Raw genomic sequence first — 20,022 nt, 5'->3', positions numbered from 1 at the left:
CCTGACAATTTAAATATTTTTGGATTTTAAAAAAATGACTAGTATTTGTAGTATTTAAAAGAAATACTACAAATTCAATTCATGGAACTGGGTAAAAAAAATTAAGTTATATTTAAAAACAAGAAGACTTTAATCACTAAATCAAAAATTAAAGCAGTTAAAACTTCACAAATGTTTATTTTGAGGACGGACGTTAGCACTGCTATTTACAAAAAAGACAAAAACATATTAATACGCAGTAATATTTCTACATTTCTTTAATTCAAGGGATAAAGATGGAGCAATAAATACTGTGTACTGTAAAAGAAAATCTTGTAAATGCTCAGATTATCTCTGATTTATATTCAGACATTTTCTGTCACAACTAAAATACATGAAAATATCAATAAATAAAATAAAAACTTTCAATTTAGAAATAAGTGCTTTCAACGACAGACAAAAACTATATATTATAGTTTTAAGCTTTATTCCAATTCAGATTACAGAAATCACATTAATTATTTCCAATTTACTTAATAAACTGGTAAGAATTAAGTAAAAATAAGTAAATAAAAACTATTTGGTCTTTGAATATTTATGTGTGTTATAAAAAATGCCCAAATTTAATAAAACTTTATGGATATCCACGTTTTTAAAAACAAAATTCTAACAGTTTAAGTGCATGCACGTTTTAGATTTAATGCCTTTGATTAGAAATAATTAAGATTAATTTTTTTCTGACACCAACTATCAATTTAACCTTTTCGGGATCAATCACAGCATTGACTCTTTGAAATATTTTCACGTTAAGTTATTATTAATTGCGTACAGTGGATTTGCTGCTGTAACTGCGAAATAATTTCCCTGCTGGGATGAATAAAGTAATTCTATTCTATTCTATTTAGAAACAGAAGTTGGCCCAGTTCAGCAGGTAGAGAGCGATAAAGATGGAGGAACATTTTCAGTTCGGCTCTTCCGGCGCTGAACTTTCTGATGTAGAAAAAGCCGCTGGGTTTCGTCTCCTGTCTACAAACGCGTTTAAAGGGTTTAACATTCTGTTTGCTTCATGCAAATCCGAAAACAAAACACGCATAAAGCTGTTGAAGCAGCAAACAGCAAGTTCCTGCTCATTATATCTGAAACGGCTCAACTGGCTTAGTGTTGATCTAAAGCTGTAGCCAGAAAATGTTCTGGACCCGGCTGACTGCATGCAACCAGGCCAACAGCTTCACTGAACAACCACCACCAGGAAAACAGCTTTTTTCAAACTGTGTGTGGTTCAATATTTCATTAAACCAGTAACTTTAAAGCTGCTCTGCCGCAGTTTCCTGAAGCTGCTTTTTGAATATTCACTGTTTAAAAATCACAGGCCTCAGCGCCGACTCATCAGTAAATAAAAAGGTAACATTTATCAGGTTTATGAGGTTTTCCTCACTAAATAGTAATATCTCACTAAATTCATGACTTCTTTCAGAATCAGGTAACTGAACTCAACAAGTCAGCAGATGACATGGAGAAAGTCCCATGTTTCAAAATATTTTTTTAAAACAGGACTTATGCATGTTGTTTCCATTTCCTAACATATTTGTGACAAATGCGACTTAAAGTCCGGAGTCAGAATTCCATGGAAAAAAGGTCAGAATTCCAAAATGAAAGTAATAATTCAGAGGGAAACAAAAGTCTCATTTCTGAGATTAATTTCAGAATTTCTAAGAGAAAAAAGTCAGAATTCTGAAAGAAAATGGAAAGGGAAAAAAACGTAGAATTAAAATGATTAAAATTTCTTAGAAAACAGTCAGAATTCTGAGATTAAAGTTAGAATTCGGAGGAAAATAGTCAGAATTTCAGGGAGGAAAAGCCGTAATTCTTCAAAAAAGCAAGTCAGAATTCTGATCGAAACAAAAGGCTAAATTTGCCAAATGTCAGAATTTCTAAGAAAGAAGTCAGAATTCTTGAGTCACATCAGAATACTGATATTAACGTTGGAATTTCAAGGAAAAAAGTTAAAGTCAGTGTTCTGAGAAAAATATCGAAATTCCGAGAGAAACAAAAGTCTAAATCCAGAGATTAATGTCAGAAATTCTAAGAAAAAGTCTGAACTATGAGATTAAAGTTAACATTCAGAGAGAAAATAAAAAATCTGACTCCAGTGGCCAACAGTAGGGAAACACTTATAGCAACATTGTCACTGAAGAGTGCATTGCTGAAATATGTATTGCATTTAATACAACAGCGATTTATCTCCATTTCTTTTGCAAGCCACATTTTAACTGAAATTCCTTTTATGAGAAATCAGAAAGAATCAAAGATCCACGCTGAGCAACACTGAAGCACCTTCTAAACAAGAAGATGTTTATAAAATGCAAAGCGCTCACACTCACAAATTTCCTCTTGAGCTTGCCCTTGTTGCTGCGCGCCGTCTTGGTTGAGCTGTAGTCCAGGCCCATGTCCAGGTGGTCGTCGGCCGACATGCTCTTACGGAGGTAGGCGGCCCGCGCCCGGAAGTGGGAGAACGGCGACTGGGAGAGTGGGCGGGCCTCAGTGCTGCCGCTCTGCTCCGTCTCGTCGTCTCCCTCCACGTCGTCCTCCAATCGCCACAGCTCCCCTAGAAGCAGAGAGGGGGAAAAAACAGAGACAGGTAGATAAATGAGAGCAAGACAAATTGGACGACACAATTATCGGAAGCTGTCATCTGACGACGGCCTCCATAAAACACGCCTGGAATGTAATTTAGCTTCCCTTTAAGCTCAGCTGCTTTCTAACCATATTATTCTTCACCTGACTTATGAACAACTTGATTATGATTACAGCTGCTGGACAGAAATGATGGCTCATTTACAACAAAGCAAGAGTTCTGCAGCAACGCTCGCGTTTTTCTTCCACAGCAGAGACGGATCTGTGCTGTCGGAGCGAAGCTGTGCTGCACCAATCAAGTCCGACTCTCATCGCTCTGCATCCGACGTTTGTCAAACATCTTCCAGCAGCGCTCATTAAACTGTTAACGAAGCCTCTTCAGCCGACACCAGAGCCAAAAACGGTCCAAGTCAACATGTTGCAACAACAGAGCAATCTGGGCTCTGTAAGGACAAACGATGCAGAAATTATAGTGATAAACAATATTATTGTTGTTTTGAGAACATTTACAAGTAAATTATTTAAAAAGGCATAAGTTTGCAATCTCAAATAAACTTTTTTGTAAAGAAAGGCAATTGAACTAAATACAACCAAAAACAAATAAAACAGAAATAAAAACTGCACACAACCAAAAATGAACAAAATGAATATTGAAGTCTCAAAATTGCCCTTCAAAACATATTAATAATCAGAATTTAAATGATCAAGCTCATTTAAAATTGATTATGAGATTATTTGATTTTTATTTTTTTAGTTTATTTAAAACATGGATAAAGTGGGGAAAACACATTAATAAAAGATCATTTGCACCAGATTTAAGGCTGCGTTCACACAGCAGACTGAAGTGACACCAATCAGACTGTTTTTTTGTGTTTTTTTTCTTAATGTGACCTGTAGCTGATCTTTTCTTGACAGTCTGAACAACACAGATCAGATTTTTCCGATGTGAACCAGGCTATTTGGATATGTGGTTCTAAATCTGATACTTATCTGATCTTTTCAGATGGATCCGAGTCTGTACGTCCATGTCGCATTCTTCCGACCGGAACGTCATTGAAACTCGACAAACGTCACTATTCTGCGTCCTGATACACGCAAGCGGGAAGAAAAACAACAACCATGACGGACAATAACGAGGATTAAGTTGTTAATGTTCTGGCTCCGGTCGGACAACAACTTCAAAATCGTAAAATATGCTACACCATTAGCATCCATGTTCACTTCCGCAAACACTGAGCTTCTTCTTCTACTTTTCTCTTATGGCGTTTGGCAAAATAGTGAGCACGCTCTCTATGTGTGACGTTACTGCGCCCTCTACTGCGCATGCGGGACACTTATAGGTCTTTTGCAGTTATGTGAAAATTTTGGTATTTTAAGGACGGAAATGACAGGAATTTCTATAAGTGACAAAAGAAAATGTTTCCAAATAAATACATAAATGAATCAATAAATAATAATTATTATTATTTCAATATAAAACTTATGAAACTTTAGTAAAAAACTGCAGGTGTGTCTGTGCCTGGTGAATATGTTTGTTTTTCATTCAGTAGAGAATCCAGACATTTTACTTAAGAGTAGAGATACTTCATAGTAAAATTTCAAAAAGTTACTCAAGTAAATGTAATTGAGTAAATGTAACTAGTTACTCTCCAACTCTGGAAAAAAATTTACTAAATTCCAAACTTCTGCTTTATACTAGGCTGCTTTTTCTTTCCAATATTTTAAATGAACACTATATAAAATCTGGAAATAGGACAATTCTCCACAAATAACTTGAAGTTACGTACAGAAAAATCCATGAAGAGGTGAATCTGAATACTGAAGCGTTAACAGGCAGGTGTCTAAAATTTTCCTTAAGGACTGTGCTCTGAACTGCTACGCGTCGTATGAGACATGGTATGGGGCCAATTTATGGAGCAGAACAATAGTCAATTTAGAATGACGAGCTATCCTAGGGTTCATCTTTTTGGACAGAACAAGGAAATGGAGAACCTGGAGAAAACCTAAACAGAACAATGATCTGCAGACATGTTGGTGTGTGTATTAGTATTGTTCTGGTTAGTTAAAAGTGTTTTTATCTGTGTAGTACATGTATGATTCAGAAAGTCTTCGACAACATGCAGAAAGGTATATTTTTTGCATCACAGCTAAGTGACGTTGATTTTCTGAAACTCTGCTGGCATGCAGACGCCAGCAGAGCTGATGTCTGTAGACATAAATTGCAGTAAATGCTGCGGCTGCTGCCTGCGCTGCTGTCAGTGTGAAGCGTCCTGAGAGAGCCGCTGAAGGGAGGCTGAGCAGCACAAACATGGAAATGAATGTGTAGGAGAAAACAGTTCCTCCGAGAGGCGGCACTTCCTGAAAATCAGGAGGAAATGAAGATATAAAATCCAAACTTTGGAAGAAAATGGTGGGGTTTTTCTTTTTACATTTTTGCAAACAGTCCAAGGCTAAGATATACAAAATGGTGCCTAGCTAAAGTTTTATTATGTTAAAACCACAAACTCCAGTATATTTTATTAAAAGGGATCTATTATGCAAAGTTCACACTTGGCACATTTTTGTTATTCAATTTGGGTGTAAAATACTTCAAGAAAACACCTACTTGTTTTCTGACAATAGGCTAATGTGTTTTGGTGTCTGGAAAACGAGCCCTTTCAAAAACCTCCCGATTGTTGAGTCATACTGTGCCATTAACTGGCAACCCAAACTGTACTCCAGTTGTGAAACTTTAATAAAACATGTTTGTTTTCATTCAGTGGTTAGAGAATCCAGAAACTTTCAGAGTAGAGATACTTCATAATAAAATTACTCAAGTAAAAATAAAAAGTACAGTGTAGTACTCCTAAAAGTATGTTTTTTCAAAAAAAGTTACTCAAGTAAATGTAACTAGTCACTACCAAACTCTGCTGGTGTAATGACAATAAGGATTATCCTATTTCACAATTATGTGTACTAAAAATCAGCACACTTTGTAGTTTGAAAACTGTGAAACAAATCCAAGCAACATGAATGGATTTTGTAACAGAAGCTGAGACAAAACCAGATGGACCCGTTTCGTCCATGTTAGTTGAATTAACGCTACATCCAGAAGTTCTGCTGCTGCACGCACAGCAAAAACACAACAATTTACTAAGTATTTTTGGTCTAGTTTCTAGTGCAAATATCTTAGTACACATGGAATAAGACTAACTTAATAGAAACTTTTCAGCAAGATATACAGCTATTGTTTTAAGTAAATAATTCTTTAGTATTGTTGAAAAAGTTCTAGTTCCTCTGGCAGATAAATTAACTTATAACATGTGAAAATGTCTTGTTATAAGTGAAATAATCTGACAATAGAACCAGTACTTTCTCATCAATATTAAGGAATTATTTACTTAAAACAAGCCTCTATATCTAGCTACAAAAATACTTTTAAGTTAGTACACTTGAAATAAGACAAAACTAAGATATTTGCTCTAGAAACTTGACCAAACATACTTGGTAAGACTTTGTGTTTGTGCAGAGCCAAAACACCAGTAATTAACTGGCTGTGCAGATGCTAGGAATGCATGAAAACTTGTGTCCACCTTTGTAACCAACCGCAGAACAGCTGGCTCAAATTGTTTGCTGTATTTAAGAAGGAAATAAGAATAGATTGCAAGGCAGTCAAACATCAAACTGATCATAATCACACTTCTTTGTAAAAAAAAAAAAAAAAAACAGAAAAAGAAATATTTTTTCCCAGTTGGGTCAAATGCAAAACATGTTCAAGTACACACCTGGCTTCCACAGCTGGATTACACTGTGACACCAGACAGAGAGAAAGAGAGAGAGGCTGGTGAGTTACTCTTACTAATATCAGCCGCGGCTTAAATCCCTGAATGAAGTGCGGCTTGGTTATTAAACCGAGGAGCAGCGAGGGAAGGGGAAAAAAAAAGAAGTTGTCTTTCCGCTCCTGCAGGGATAAGGAGTGGTGGAAAGAGTGAGGTCGCATCATGGTCGATGACAGTAGTTGCTAGGCAACAAGGAGCCACGTGAGACCAGGTTCTTTAATTTGATATTTGCATCGGAGCAACAGCCGAACAAGAGGAAACAGAAGAGAGACAAAGGCAGTTAGGATGTTCATAAAATGGCAGAACCTGGGTCCGAATCCGGCGACGGTTCGGTTGGGATCATTAGAACGCAGCGGCGGGAAGGATTTATTGGATTAGGGCATTGATGGATGGAGCTCAGGCTCCTCTAATAAAGTGGGTTTATTGATAAAATAATCAAGTCATTGTTCCAACTGGAGGCCAAGATAGACCAGACAAAAGCAGAGAGATTATTTCTCCTTACGTTTTGTTTTTCACCAAGTATTAAGCACTAAAATTACCAAATTGCTGTGGAATGAATCGAATATTGGCTGTGATAATTTTAGAACATAGAGGGAAAAAAAGCCATCAGAAAAGCTCAGTAAGGTTAATGGAGTTCTGCTTCTCCTTGGCATGTCGGAACGAAATTAATCTCTAAATAAGGTCGTGTCAACTTTGATTCAAATTTAAGCCAAGAAAATGAGAAGTTAAACATTCTTTGTCTACATGTTGCACGAAATCCCACCTTATGTTGTGCTTGCATGACTAATTCAATTAAATTAAGCATACTTGGATAAAGCACATTGATTAACATTTTTGTAAATGCGCCAGAATTAGCCAAAAAGTTGCTCCTGTTCAGTGTCAATATAAGATGCATTTGTGTCACTCTGCTGGATTTTGATACTTTATTACAACTAAGTCTTTTTAGATAGTAGAGTCACCCCACAGCATGATTCTGCCACTGCCGCTTTTCAAAATGCGTTAACAATGTTCCATACTTTTCAAAAGTCTGAACTGGAAGTGATCTGCGCCATCTTGGTAGGCAATCACATAGCAGATCCATGCGCTTCGAGACCAACAAAGAGAAAATATGGGGACACTCTTAACCAATGTGCAAGAGAAAGATAGATGATGAACAAAATGGCTGCTGTCAGGATCGACAAAGAGTCAAGATTTGAGACGAAGAAGGAAAATACTGTATGTCAAACAATGTAGACAAACTGCCTCCAATCTCAAACTATGACATACAGTAGTTAATCACCTGGTTAACCACCTAGTGAACAACATGGAGGAGCTTCACAGCCTGGAATCCATGGACCCATATAATCAATGTTTCAACAGCTTTGTAAAGGACGCACAAACTTTTTGTGTGAATATCAAGGTTCTGCTGACTGGCAAACAAGCAAGGTTCTGCTGACTGTAGTAACAAACACATAGCTAGCAGATAGCTACACTAGCTAAGCTCATTTTGGTAGTTTGGCAGTAAGTACTACAGTAAATATCATTGATATTTATCTTAGTATCATACAAAGGTTGGTAGAGTACTCAAAAATTGCAATTGAGTAATAGTTGTAATGTACTTGCATTGTTTATAAGTTAGATAGGAACAAGGTGAGAGCTAGTTCTAAGCTTGTGTCTTTTTTATTGTTGTCATAGCAACTCCATAGCAACTGCCTGCCAAGATGTCTGTCAGCTACAACGTTCACAGAAGTGTGACGTCAGATGAGAACTCTGTATCGGACACCTGTAGTGACTACTTCCTTGTCAGAGGAGGCTAAAGCCATTCCGATATTAGTTACTGACATGATTAATGGTACGTTGGCGCCGCTAACCGAGCAGCTGGCATTGGCAAATGAGAAAGAGAGTACTAGCCAGTGCTAGCTTTGGAGAGGCTAACAACTAGCACGCCTACGCTGGTCTCTCACAACTCGTACTTTTTTCTTTGCTGTGTTCTACTTGGATAGGCTCTGAAGTCGGAGCGCTCCAGTTAACTAACGTTTAGCTTTACTTTCCATGAGCAAACACCACTTTGAATTTGTTCAGTTTAGAGTTGGAAGCGGTGCATCTAACATTGATGTTAGACGTATTCCTACATGTGCATAATAAACGTGTTTCCACCACAGCTTATTGTTCATTGTGATTAATCTGACTGAAGGTTTTAATCGATTGACAGCACTAGAGATGCACCTCTGCTTCCAACACCTGAATCAAAAGGCTGATCAACAACTTTTGCAAAGGTTGTTAATCATTTGTTTGATTCAGATGTGTTGGTACTAAAGCATCATAACCCACTGCATGTAGGTCAATATTAAAAAAAGAACAGCGATGCTTCCCATAGCATTCATTACGTCTCTCACTCTTTGGTTAGGAATGTGTCTTCTTGAGAAATAACAATGAAAAAATATATTTTCTCTCCAATAATCTGTTTTATTTATGAATCCCCGCTGTACGCAATCCTTTCACATTACCTGTAAGTGTTTTCTTAACAAGGATGGATTTTTCTTTTCAAATGAAAGCACTCTCTGTCAGGGGGCTTCAGCTTCAAGATTCTCCATGACATGTTTTCCCTCTCAGGTAAGGGAACGCCGTTTGATTTACAAGCAAGAAGGAGAGAGAGACAAGAGATCAGAGAGAGCGAGATAGAGGGTCTACCACATCTGCTGCCTCTGAGACAACTGGATGCTGCGTGCTCTGTCATGTGAAGCAAATATCAGAATCAGAGCAGCAGATGGCAGAAAGGTGAAAGAAATAGGTCATGTTTGGCATATCTGAACACTTTAGTTTGGGCTTTTATGTACTTTACAGTTTTGTAAAAGCAGCTAAAGGATACCACAACACCATGTAGCCTTAAGTTCAAGGTGCTCTTACTTCATAAGTCAGTGCTGTCCAAATGTTTTGGCAAAGGGGTACTGTGTTCATTAACAACATTTAGGGCTATTTGTAAATTAGAAGCACAATAAAACGATAGACTTGAGTCTTACTGTTCATGGCATAGAGTCGCTCAAAAGAATTGAATCGCTTGTGAATGACACAAAACTCGCTGCAGGTCTGACTCAGCTTCCTCCGATTATATAAGTATTCCTGCCGTTGTTTCTTTTCCACTGTATCTTCAGCTTTTTTTAAAAGTGTTTAAAGCCATTTATCCATTGTTTTTTAACACATTCCTTAGGTAAGCTAGCTGTAGCGTCGCATTTTCAGCCCAAGTCATGGCAAATAAATGGTTGTCCACATAGCAGTGGTCCATGGACCTGCGGTGGTGCGGGGACCTCCGGTGGTGCGGGGACCTGCGGTGGTGTGGGGACCTCCGGTGGTGTGGGGACCTGCGGTGGTGCGGGGACCACAGCCTGAGAAAGACTTAAATAACCAATGCTGATGACACCATTAGAAAAAAAGTCATGAAGGTGTGAACATCACTCCTCACAATCAGTGGAGGAAAAAGCACAACAAAAAAAGCTGACTGGTGCCTCTAAGTGAGCCTTTTTCAAACTGTGGCCCGCGGGCGCCCCCTACTGGTACGTAAAGTACTGCATGTAAACAACAGTTTATTTGCCGTTACGTGAGCTCAAAGTGCAATGCCACAGTTAGTTTACCCAAGGATTGTGTTTAACATTAATAATGCATATATGGCTTCAGACCGGGTCACTAAAAAGAAAAGCTAAAGATATCGGTGGAAAGTTTTTGAGGATGAGTTGCTGAACTTTTGTTTTTGAACACTATTACGATACATAGCATGTTCACATGCTGCGCCCCACGTTGACTAACTGCATCTTAACACCTAAAATAAAATTATTCATGTTGGGCTATCTACTGGCTGAAATAAAATGTTTGTTTTTGCCAAAGCAACTCAAGTCTATTGTAAATTACAAATAGTCTTAAAATATTATTAGTCCACACAACACTTGTAGTAAATAAATTTTTTGATCGCCATATATTTTCTATCATTGGGGAAAGTTTAGAATCCATACTGTAAATGACTCAAAGTGCCCTGAATTGACGTGTTCGTGAGTTGTTGTGGCCAGTCACATTTACAAAACATCGCCATTCTTCACAATCGGAGGACCAAAGACAATGAGTTAAGAGACTAATATCTTTCCTTCAGGTTGTATATATTAAGATGTGTTATTGCAGGGGTGAGTGTTTGTTAAATCAGGTAAGTGGTCCTCTGTGTGTTTGATTAAGTTTGAGAAACTGCTGCTGTTTACCTGCAGGGGGCAGAGTGCAGGCCTTTGATTGGCTGGTGGCAGGTGGAGGGTTTTTCCTGCGGGGCGGACTCCCACCAATCAAGTCCGAGTGGTGGACCCTGGATACGGTCGGCGACTGGGGGATGCTGGGGAGAGTACGTGACTTCGCCAGTAGGGGTCGCTGCAGGTTCCTTTCCAGAGACCTTCAGAAATAAGACATGGAGAATAGATCTGTTTGGTTTATTGATACTTTCGACAAGAATACAATTATTGTAATGGAGAAAGCTGCAAATTAAAACTGAATATGATACAATTTTAAATATGCAAATAGGCCTGTAATAATAAACAATGACTCAGTTAGTTGCATGATAAATTAAAACTCAATAATTTCCATTTGCATGATTTATCGTTTTCTCTTTTCTCTCTTTCTACCAAAAACTGCATGATAAAAGTTTTCAATTTGGCACTTTGGTCTCACCTAATATTGGTTACAGAGACTCCATAATTAATTATATTTGTTGTTTTGTTTATTTATTTTGGATATTTAACATGTCTTCCAGCTCCAGCATTAAATATTCATTACAATTTAAAGTTTATTGATCATTGAGAATGTATTCTGCATTATTATTACATTATTATTTATATTACTTGAAAATGGTCTCAAAACGTCAATATAATTATTCATCAAAATAACTTCTGGATATTTTATAGTCAAGAAAAAATTATCATTACATATATAGAAGTATACAGCAATGCATACGGACTCCTATTAATGACAAAAAGCATTTTCAGGGATCAATAAGTTCCAGTTCTGCTTAATCAGACCCAGGTTCTTGCAGATGACTAATTGATTCATCATAGCAGCCGACATCATCACATCAGAAATCAATAGAAGCAATCAAGCGAACATCTTGGCAAAGTGCTAAAACAAAACACACACAGAATGCCATTTATTCATTTATTTAGTTGGATTTTGCACACAAATGTACGGGTTTTAATTTATTTCCATTCATTGTAACTAAAAACCTGAAGCTGGAAAGCAATAAGGAAAATATACTGACAGCACAAAACATTTCAAGAAACAAGTTACATAAGAAGAGAAAGAGAAAGAAAGAAGTGGGAAACAATAATATGAAATTCTACACTGTGAAGGAATGCTGGTGATAAATATTCATACACTACTATAGGTTTTAGAAATTAATCTATATCTTAGAGGAAAGATAAAAATATTCAACATGATTAGCTACTCTGCCAACCGATTCAGTGTTGAAGAATTATTTCAAAGAAAATTTGCTCCAAAATTTGCAGAAGACAATTTTTTCTGCGTAGATTTCACTTGGAGCTGCAGAGATCCTGGATAAAAAAGGTATTTAAACACCAAAGTGACTTTTTTATGAATGTTAAATATCCTGGAAACGGCTTCTGAAATATACATCCTAAATACCATGAGTACCAAGAGGAGGCACAGCTGTAAATGTAGCTGTAAGCAGAGATTCTTCAGAACAAAATGCCTGATGGATCTCATGTAAAAAACGGACTGGACCAGAAAAGCTTTTAATGGCTGCAGCCCTGTTTTACATTTACATGGCAATAACTGTCTTCAGGTTTTAATACCGCTTTCTCGCAATACAACCACAGGCTTCCCTTTATTTCAATGGCCTTTTGTGCAATAGTCCAACAAGTCAAATTTCACTCAAAAAAATCTGAACAGTGCGGTGTGCATTTGTATTCTGCTCCTCACACACCCTGTTTGGTGTGTAGGACAGAAGGTTCCCACACTTTGACTCTGGAAACAGAACTTCTTCTGACTTTATTCCAGAGATTGTTCTTCCAGTCTCTCTTCTCTGAATGCCAGATTTGTTGACACTTTTACATTAAGAAAACATATCAGTATTCCCTAAAAACAAGCTTACTGTTGTTGTATGCAAACTGGCGTGATGCAAAGTGTTTCCATCACAATTTTACAAAATACACAAATTTAAATGTGGCCAAAAATCCACCTCATCCTTAAAGGTGATCTATTACGCTTCCTTAAACAGGTTAGATATAAATCTAACCTGTTACATGTTTATTACATGTTTTTGTCCAAAATCATAAATCTGCCCTAATGAGCTGCTTTCGGGTGTCCTGTCCCTTTAAATCCAAATAAGTGCTGCTGGCCACGCCCCCCAACTCACCTTTAACACTCACACTTGAAAATGGCTGCAAACAGATGAGCAATTATACAACCGTACATCTTTGACAAGCAAAAGTGGAGCCTCCTGCACAACCAACAAAAGTGCAGTAAGCGGTACATAAAGCCATGTAAAGCTACCGCCTTGCTGGGGTTGCTAGGTAACGGCACAATGCGATTCGTCAAGACGTTTTTCAAACAGCTCATTTTCCAGACACGAAAAAATCAACCTACTGGAAAAAAAAACTGCTGGATTTTATTTTTAAGCCTTTGTAATAATGAAATACAAAAATGTAACACTGGTTTTTAAGTCCAGTCTTTATTTTTTTATAAAAATATATTTTTTCATAGGTTTCCCATTTATTTATTTAAAATTTTTTTGTAAAGGTGGGCAGTGAGAGAAGCGATTCTTTTCCCTCCTCTCTTCCTCTGTGCGTGTTCTGCAGTTTATATTGCAGGCTTAAGTTTATCTAACTCTGGGGATCAATTAGATAAACCGAGAGCAGATTCTAGATCAGCACATCCACGGGTCTCAGAAGCAACGCACCGACATCAGCGATTAAACTCCAACCTGGTGGGAAACGCAGGTGTGCATGGGTTGGGAATATTTAAACCCACTGAAGGTGAATCCTGCTTTTCACATGTAGGCAGGAAACACTTTGATAACAGCAGAAGCCGACAAGTTTCTCACTCCTTGGCGATCCATACCGACGTGTGCGAGGAAGAAAAAAGTATTTGCCTGAAGCGCGCTCTCTCTCTCTCTCTCTCTCACACACACACACACACACACACACTCCATGAAGCTGCCTGGAGGTGAAGCGACTAAGAGTCCGCTTGTAAACACTTACAGCCAGCCGCACTCTCTACATTTGCACAAACACAGTTGTCAGCCTCCCACCGGCACAGCATGATGATAACGCACACAGGGTTGAACAGTCGGCCCAGGCCGCTCTGACAATTTGGGTTTCACTCATCCAAAGGACCTGTTGCTAAGCGACACTGACTACAAAAAAGGGGGTGAAAAGAAGAGGAGAGAGCAGAGATGAGGAGTGAAGAGCCTTGTTTTTTGTTTTCCTTCACCTCCCAGCAGCAATCTATACCATCAGGTTGGAAGAATCAACAGTTTTATGTTCACAGATGTTCTGGACAACAGCCACGTCTCTTGTTTATGTGTCACATAAACTGGAAATATGCAGAGAATAATCGAGATTCACTATGAATGACAGACATGAGCAAAACTAGTCAAAATGTGTGAAAAAAACACTGCAGGATTTGTAATTTTTTAACAGAAAGTGTTAGAAAAACATGTCCTACAATCCAGCTCGTCAGTTTGGCGTGGAAGAAAACTCTAGAAAATCTTCTGTTCTCGGACTCGCCGGCGCCCCCCGGGGGAAATGTGCCATTCTCCCACATCCACAGGCCCACGCTCCAGATCCAGACAAGCGCAGCGGTTTGTGTTAGTGACCCATTTTAAGGCTAAAAGTAGAACACGCAACCCTCAGGCTTCGACGTCCAGCCATTCGTCAACCCGGACACTTTGTGAAAGAATAAAAAAAATAAAAATGGACAGAAATGATTTTGAATGCAGAACGCTGCTGAATCCTGAATCGCTTTAGCAGTTTGTATGCAGAACCGCCGTGTCCAGTGTGATTCACAAACACTTTTTGGCTTTTCAGTAAGATTAATATCAGTTCAGGTTAGCTTTATTGAGAAATTGTTGTTCTTTTAATTATTTTGAAATGTTTACTTCCTGTTGAACTGAAAAAAACGCAGAGTGCAGAAAGAAGCACAGAGTAACAAATTCAGTTTTTGAACATTTTGGTGTGTTTTAATGTAGAGAAAGAAAAAAAATCCTATTTTTGTATTTGCTTTTGAGTTTTTAGTTAAATTTGTAGTTTTCAATCAATATTTTACTTTTCCAAGCGTGACACAAATACTGGATCTGTTGCCTTATCACCTGGTAAAGATGTACAAAAACCGTAAAGTTAATTTTTAGTCCAAAATCAGTGAAACTGAGGCGCTTTAGGATTTTTTCCACTGGGGATTGGCATTTATCACATCTGCTACTGTGAAGAATTTTGATTTATCTTCATCATGGTAAACTTCAGTTATTGGTGGTTAATAAAAAAACAAAAAAACAAAGATGATTATTTCAATTACAGATTCATGTGTAGATGCATTTAAAACAATAATCTGCGACTGGAATTTGATCATTTTATGCTCTAATCAGCGACTGGCTGGTTGGAAACTGAAAAGCCGATCTTTTTCAAAACGCTAAAAGCGGAGCAAGCAGGTCAGACTGACGGCAACACTCCTGGGTTTCAGAGCTGCTACTGAATGAATGAGACTCGCTTGGCTGTTTCCAGCATCTGTGCTGTGCTTAAAAACAAAACACAAAAGGTGCAAAAAGGAAACTGTGGCTTTTTCAAAGACATTTCAGTCAGTAAGACTGAACAGGCGCTCATGTCTTTAAATTAAACATCAGGGGTTTAGTAGATTAGGAAATGTTTGCAGTGTTTTTTGTAAATGTTAAAGGAGCAAAATTAATAAAAGATGCATTAATCTAAATCGTAACAAAACTAAAAAGAGTTTTTATCTCTTAAACATCAATTTAGACATAATTATTGTTAAATGATCTTGTAGAAAAAAAAACATAAAGAAGGATACAGTTTGAAAATAGGAAGCATTAATGTACCTCTAAGTCTTTTCAGCTAATTTTCTGTATGAATGGCCACAGAATATTTCCACCAAATAATAAAATAAAATAAAAGAAAGAAAGAAAAATCTCATATTTGCAAGTAAAAAGCCAACTTAAAAAGCTGTTACATTTGATATAAAAATGAGATTTTTCCATGATTAAAGGCATCAATTCACAAATTTAGACTATGATATTTGCTGACATTGTAAACTTTGAAATTTGTCTGAAGTAAAACAAATTTCCTGACATCATAAAGGCAGAAATTTGTGACGTAAAATTTATTTTACGTCCGTTTGAGGCGTGCATGGCGAATCTAGACCCAGAAAACTTAATCCGAGACCAGAAAAGATTTTATTTCATGCAATTCCCAACTTTATAATGCCAGAGAATACTTTAATTCTAATATTGTAAATGTATTCCTTTAATCAAGGAAAATTATATTTTTTGGGGTGGAAATTTATGCCTTTTGGACAAAGATAATCCATGTTTTACTTGTGAATATTTTAACTAAAGTTGAAATAATTTTTGGCTTCAGTGAAGCAGGAAAACAGCTCTGTAACTTCAGACTGGTTTTGATTATTTTGCTTCATTATATTTGAAATATTTTACTGTTAGGCAAAATGTATTGTCATTTGAGATGAATAAAGAACAATCAAAATTTGATAAAAGTGTTAATTGTTGATGGAGGCATGAAATTTATACTTTTTTTATAAAGTATGTAAAAAAGGACAGAAAATTTCTTGTATTTCTTGTCGAGTTAAATATGTTTTCATCTTTCCACCTGGTTTGTGCCCAGCAGAGTTGAAGGGGAGATAAAAGCAGATTTTCTTTGGTATCTGGATGAGAAAATCTGGGAGCAATACGTTAAGAGCCGATTAATCTTTATCTTTATCCTTCAGTCATTCAGCAGACACCGGAGTCAATAAAGCAAATAAATTGAGCGAAGCTGCATTGATCCGCTTTAATGACGAGCTGAAGCGTGTGGACTCTCTCTACGGCTTTCAGGCTGGACATTTACTGGTTCATCACAGACGGGCTCTCAATCACTCCGCTCTACCGAAGGCTGTTCATCTCACTCACGAAACCGCAGGAATTACGGCTCCGGCTGCAGGAAGCTGCAAAAGTGTGTAATGTTTCTTTCATAGGAAGGAAACTGGCATCCATAAAACATAAACTTAGTTTGACAACAGAATCACTTTAAAACCCCATTTCATGTAAAAGTGAAACTTATTTAATATACTTTTTCAGATAATGAGACTTGGAGTCCCCAAATGATTCGAGTTTCTTGATTGTTAAAATTCCCCGGGGAAATTTATCTGCCTTGAAGTTTGGTTAAATTATGTTTTATTATTTAGCGCATCGTGTTCCGGCTGGGTCGTTATTTATGTTGCACAACGCTCTCACTTCCACCTATGAGTTGTTGTTAAGTGATTGCAGGATAACGTCCAATTTTCAAATTCGATGATAATGTCCGGGTTGTTGTCGTTTTTCGGGGGACCAATGAGAATTCTTAAATTAACTGGAGCGATGCCTTAACGGCGCGGAAGACTGCTACAGGTGTATTTATACATGTGAGCAGATAGACTGAACACGCCTGTTAGTTAATTGATTGTTAGTGTAACTGTAGCTTTATGGACGAATCCGGAAAATGAATTTACCATCATCCAGGTCTCAACAAATGGGTGGCGGAGCGCATCGTGGCGGTGCATAGCTGCCATTTATGTTTTTATGTATGACGAAGGAGCCAAATCCCGTCGCTAACATGAACATAAAAGCTATAAACGTTTTGGCAAAGTGAGAGTTCATCTATTAAATTGACTGAAGATGAATACATTAACTAAAAACTGGTTTTTAGACATTTTTTAAGTGTCTTTGAGAGCCTGCTGCTTTGTTATTAAATTGAATATCATTTCATACTTTTGTATAATTTTGTCCAGGTTAACTTAAAAATGGAGCTACTATTGTTACAGGGTAATTTTCTAAACTACAGAACTGTTAGGGATGCACAATTATGAGAAATTAGGCCGATGCTGAAATCCGACAGCAACACTGCTGTATGGTAGAATTTACCAACTTTTACCTCATCAAATTCTTTATTCGATTACTTGATTAATCGTAAGAATAATCGACAAAATACTCGATTACTAAAATAATCGTTTACAAGAGCCTAGATTGCAGTTTTTTGGCCAATCACCAACCTTTAAGAATCCTGACCAACCCATTCCAATTTTGGATACCAATTTTTCTTGTCTGAAATTTCGTTAAAAATAGGAAGAAAGTCGCCGAGTCGGGGTGACTGACTTGACCTGGTGGACCGGCCTGTCAGCAGAAGAGGGGGTTGATTTCTAGATAAGATCGGCTTCATGTGTAAGTATCGGCACCAATAAATTGGTGCACTCCTAAATAAGACAAAACAATAAGAAGTTTGAAGTTTGTCAAAGGTGCAGCTAAAACCTAAAACGTACAAATCCAGTGTTTAAATCAGATGGTTACAGAGATATCTTCAACATTAGAAAATGCCAGGAGGGCACAGTGTGCACGGCATTGACAAAACACTGGAAACAGGTGATTAATGAGGCCATGAGCCCAATTTCTTTTTATTCACTGAGACTCTATTTGAGTGGAAACCCTCCCTGCTACAGCTGATATTCTGTCCTGATTCACACACGTGTGTATTAGCGGTGTAATGAGATCTGGTCACAATATTAAAACTTTTCAGTACAATCTGTCACAAAGCAATATTAGTTGCTGCCAACATGTGACTGTCTGCTGAGGTAAAGGCGCCGTTATGAAGCCCGGATATGAAGGAGAGCGTATCTACGTCCAGGACACTTATTTTGAAGAAAAAAAAGGAAGTAGTTCTTGATTTTCTCTGTTCTACTGACAGAATCTATTCACAAAATGTTCGTCAACAACCCATGGTTGAATTAGCACTGATGAAGGACTCAGACACATTTGTAATTTTTTTAAGCAAGTATGTATAATTATTCATAGCATCCAGGGGGGTAACAGTGTGCTGGTGCATAGACCTCATTCATGTTTTTATTATTCTGGAAATTTCATGCATGCGCACAACGCTAGAGGGCAAAAAGACGATTCTTTTACATGCTGCGACAGAACAATCGCTTTACCTCAATTAAACCTGAAGCTGTTATTGATTTAATGTTTTGCTTCACAGCAAAGGGAAAAATAACGCAGAAAAACCATTAAAGAGCAACTCAGAACCACTTTTTTTCTCGCTCTGTCGGCTACGCTACACGCTGACTCGTTGCCATAGCAACTGACAATACCACCACTTTATGTTTCAGGATTCAACACCAAAACAAAAACACACTCAACCATTTCCCACGCAAAGAACAGAACACTCAGGCCGTTACAGTTTTATGTTTTCAGGCTTGATGTTTATTTTCAGATTATTAGTAAGTGATCGCTGTGGTAGATTAGCTACCGCTGCTACTAGCTAAGCTAACAGCACTGGATGATTAACTAATTTAAACACCTACTTTACTGATGATCTGTCAGAGTTGGTGTGTGAGTCGCCTTTTTTTATTTTGCAGCTGAACCGAAACACAGAATTCCACAGCACATCTACATGTTAAGGTTTTCATAGTCAAGCTAGCATAGCTGACCTACTTCCCTCTCCCTCGCTATTGTTTTTCTCAAAAGAGTAAAGTAGAAGAAAAGAACGTAAAAAGATAAGATGAATAAATTTTTTATTCATTCACATTGGGAAAACATCTGTTTTTATAGAACTCCTTCGTGGTTCTACAAAAAAATTGTTTCTTCTTTTTCTTATCTGCTGTATTTGGCGCCACCTTCTGACTGGGCGTATTATTGTCACTGTCCACAAGACACAAATATCTGGGTTACACTCAGTCATCCACAAACCATCCTTGTACGTTAGCTATGTAATTTATTTGTGTAAATCCTGTGAAACTCTGTTGTTTTTACTTAACATTATCGAACCATGAAAATCTAACGACTGTGATCAACAACTGCTGGAATAATGAAGGCCTGTTGACCGTTAATAGCATGTCTCCACCTGGTTTCATCCGTCTAAAAACAAGAGGCAGTGTTAATGTGTTAGTGCGGCTTTCAGGGAGCCGGCGTAAGAAAGGGCAACAAAGAGAGGAAATGATAAGTGATGGTTCAATAGAAATGGAAAGTTTCTGAGAGAGAACACATGAAAAGATGGAGAGGCGTAGGAAGGGGTGACTTGAGAGAAAGAGACGCTGAGTGGGAGACAAACTGTGGGGACGTGAGGGATTCATAAAGGCAGGACATCTTGTGTTGTTTTCCACCCACATTAACACTTTGTCTGTAAGTAAAGAATATAACGTTTGGAAAATATAAAGCAGCGGCATCAATTTTCTCCCCCAAAACCTTCTGAGTTGGACACCAGAATCATAAAGACGAGATAATGACATTTGTATTAAAGCTTTGAGATTTGAAGAACAAACTCTCTGATCTACTAGAAAGATCAGAAAGATTCATCACCATATGGGCATTTGTTGATGTTGT

The 20,022-nt window shown here is 37.6% G+C and overlaps 1 protein-coding gene across 2 annotated transcripts in view; it reads right to left on the bottom strand.

Moving 5' to 3' along the window:
* ankfn1b (ankyrin repeat and fibronectin type III domain containing 1b) overlaps positions 1 to 20,022 on the bottom strand; it is a 181,629-nt gene that overhangs the window by 135,356 nt on the left and 26,251 nt on the right. For both annotated transcript variants that reach the window (XM_028044467.1, XM_028044458.1), the window contains 2 exons: positions 10,652 to 10,833; positions 2,361 to 2,584 (listed from right to left, as the gene is read on the bottom strand). In XM_028044467.1, coding sequence (XP_027900268.1) covers positions 2,361 to 2,584; positions 10,652 to 10,833 — 406 coding nt within the window. The remainder of the gene's footprint in view (positions 1 to 2,360; positions 2,585 to 10,651; positions 10,834 to 20,022) is intronic.

Source organism: Xiphophorus couchianus, chromosome 2 (genome assembly GCF_001444195.1).
Source record: "Xiphophorus couchianus chromosome 2, X_couchianus-1.0, whole genome shotgun sequence".
Classification (NCBI taxonomy): domain Eukaryota; kingdom Metazoa; phylum Chordata; class Actinopteri; order Cyprinodontiformes; family Poeciliidae; genus Xiphophorus; species Xiphophorus couchianus.
The sequence above is the reverse complement of the archived record's forward strand: the minus strand, read 5'-3'. Positions and strand labels throughout refer to the sequence as shown.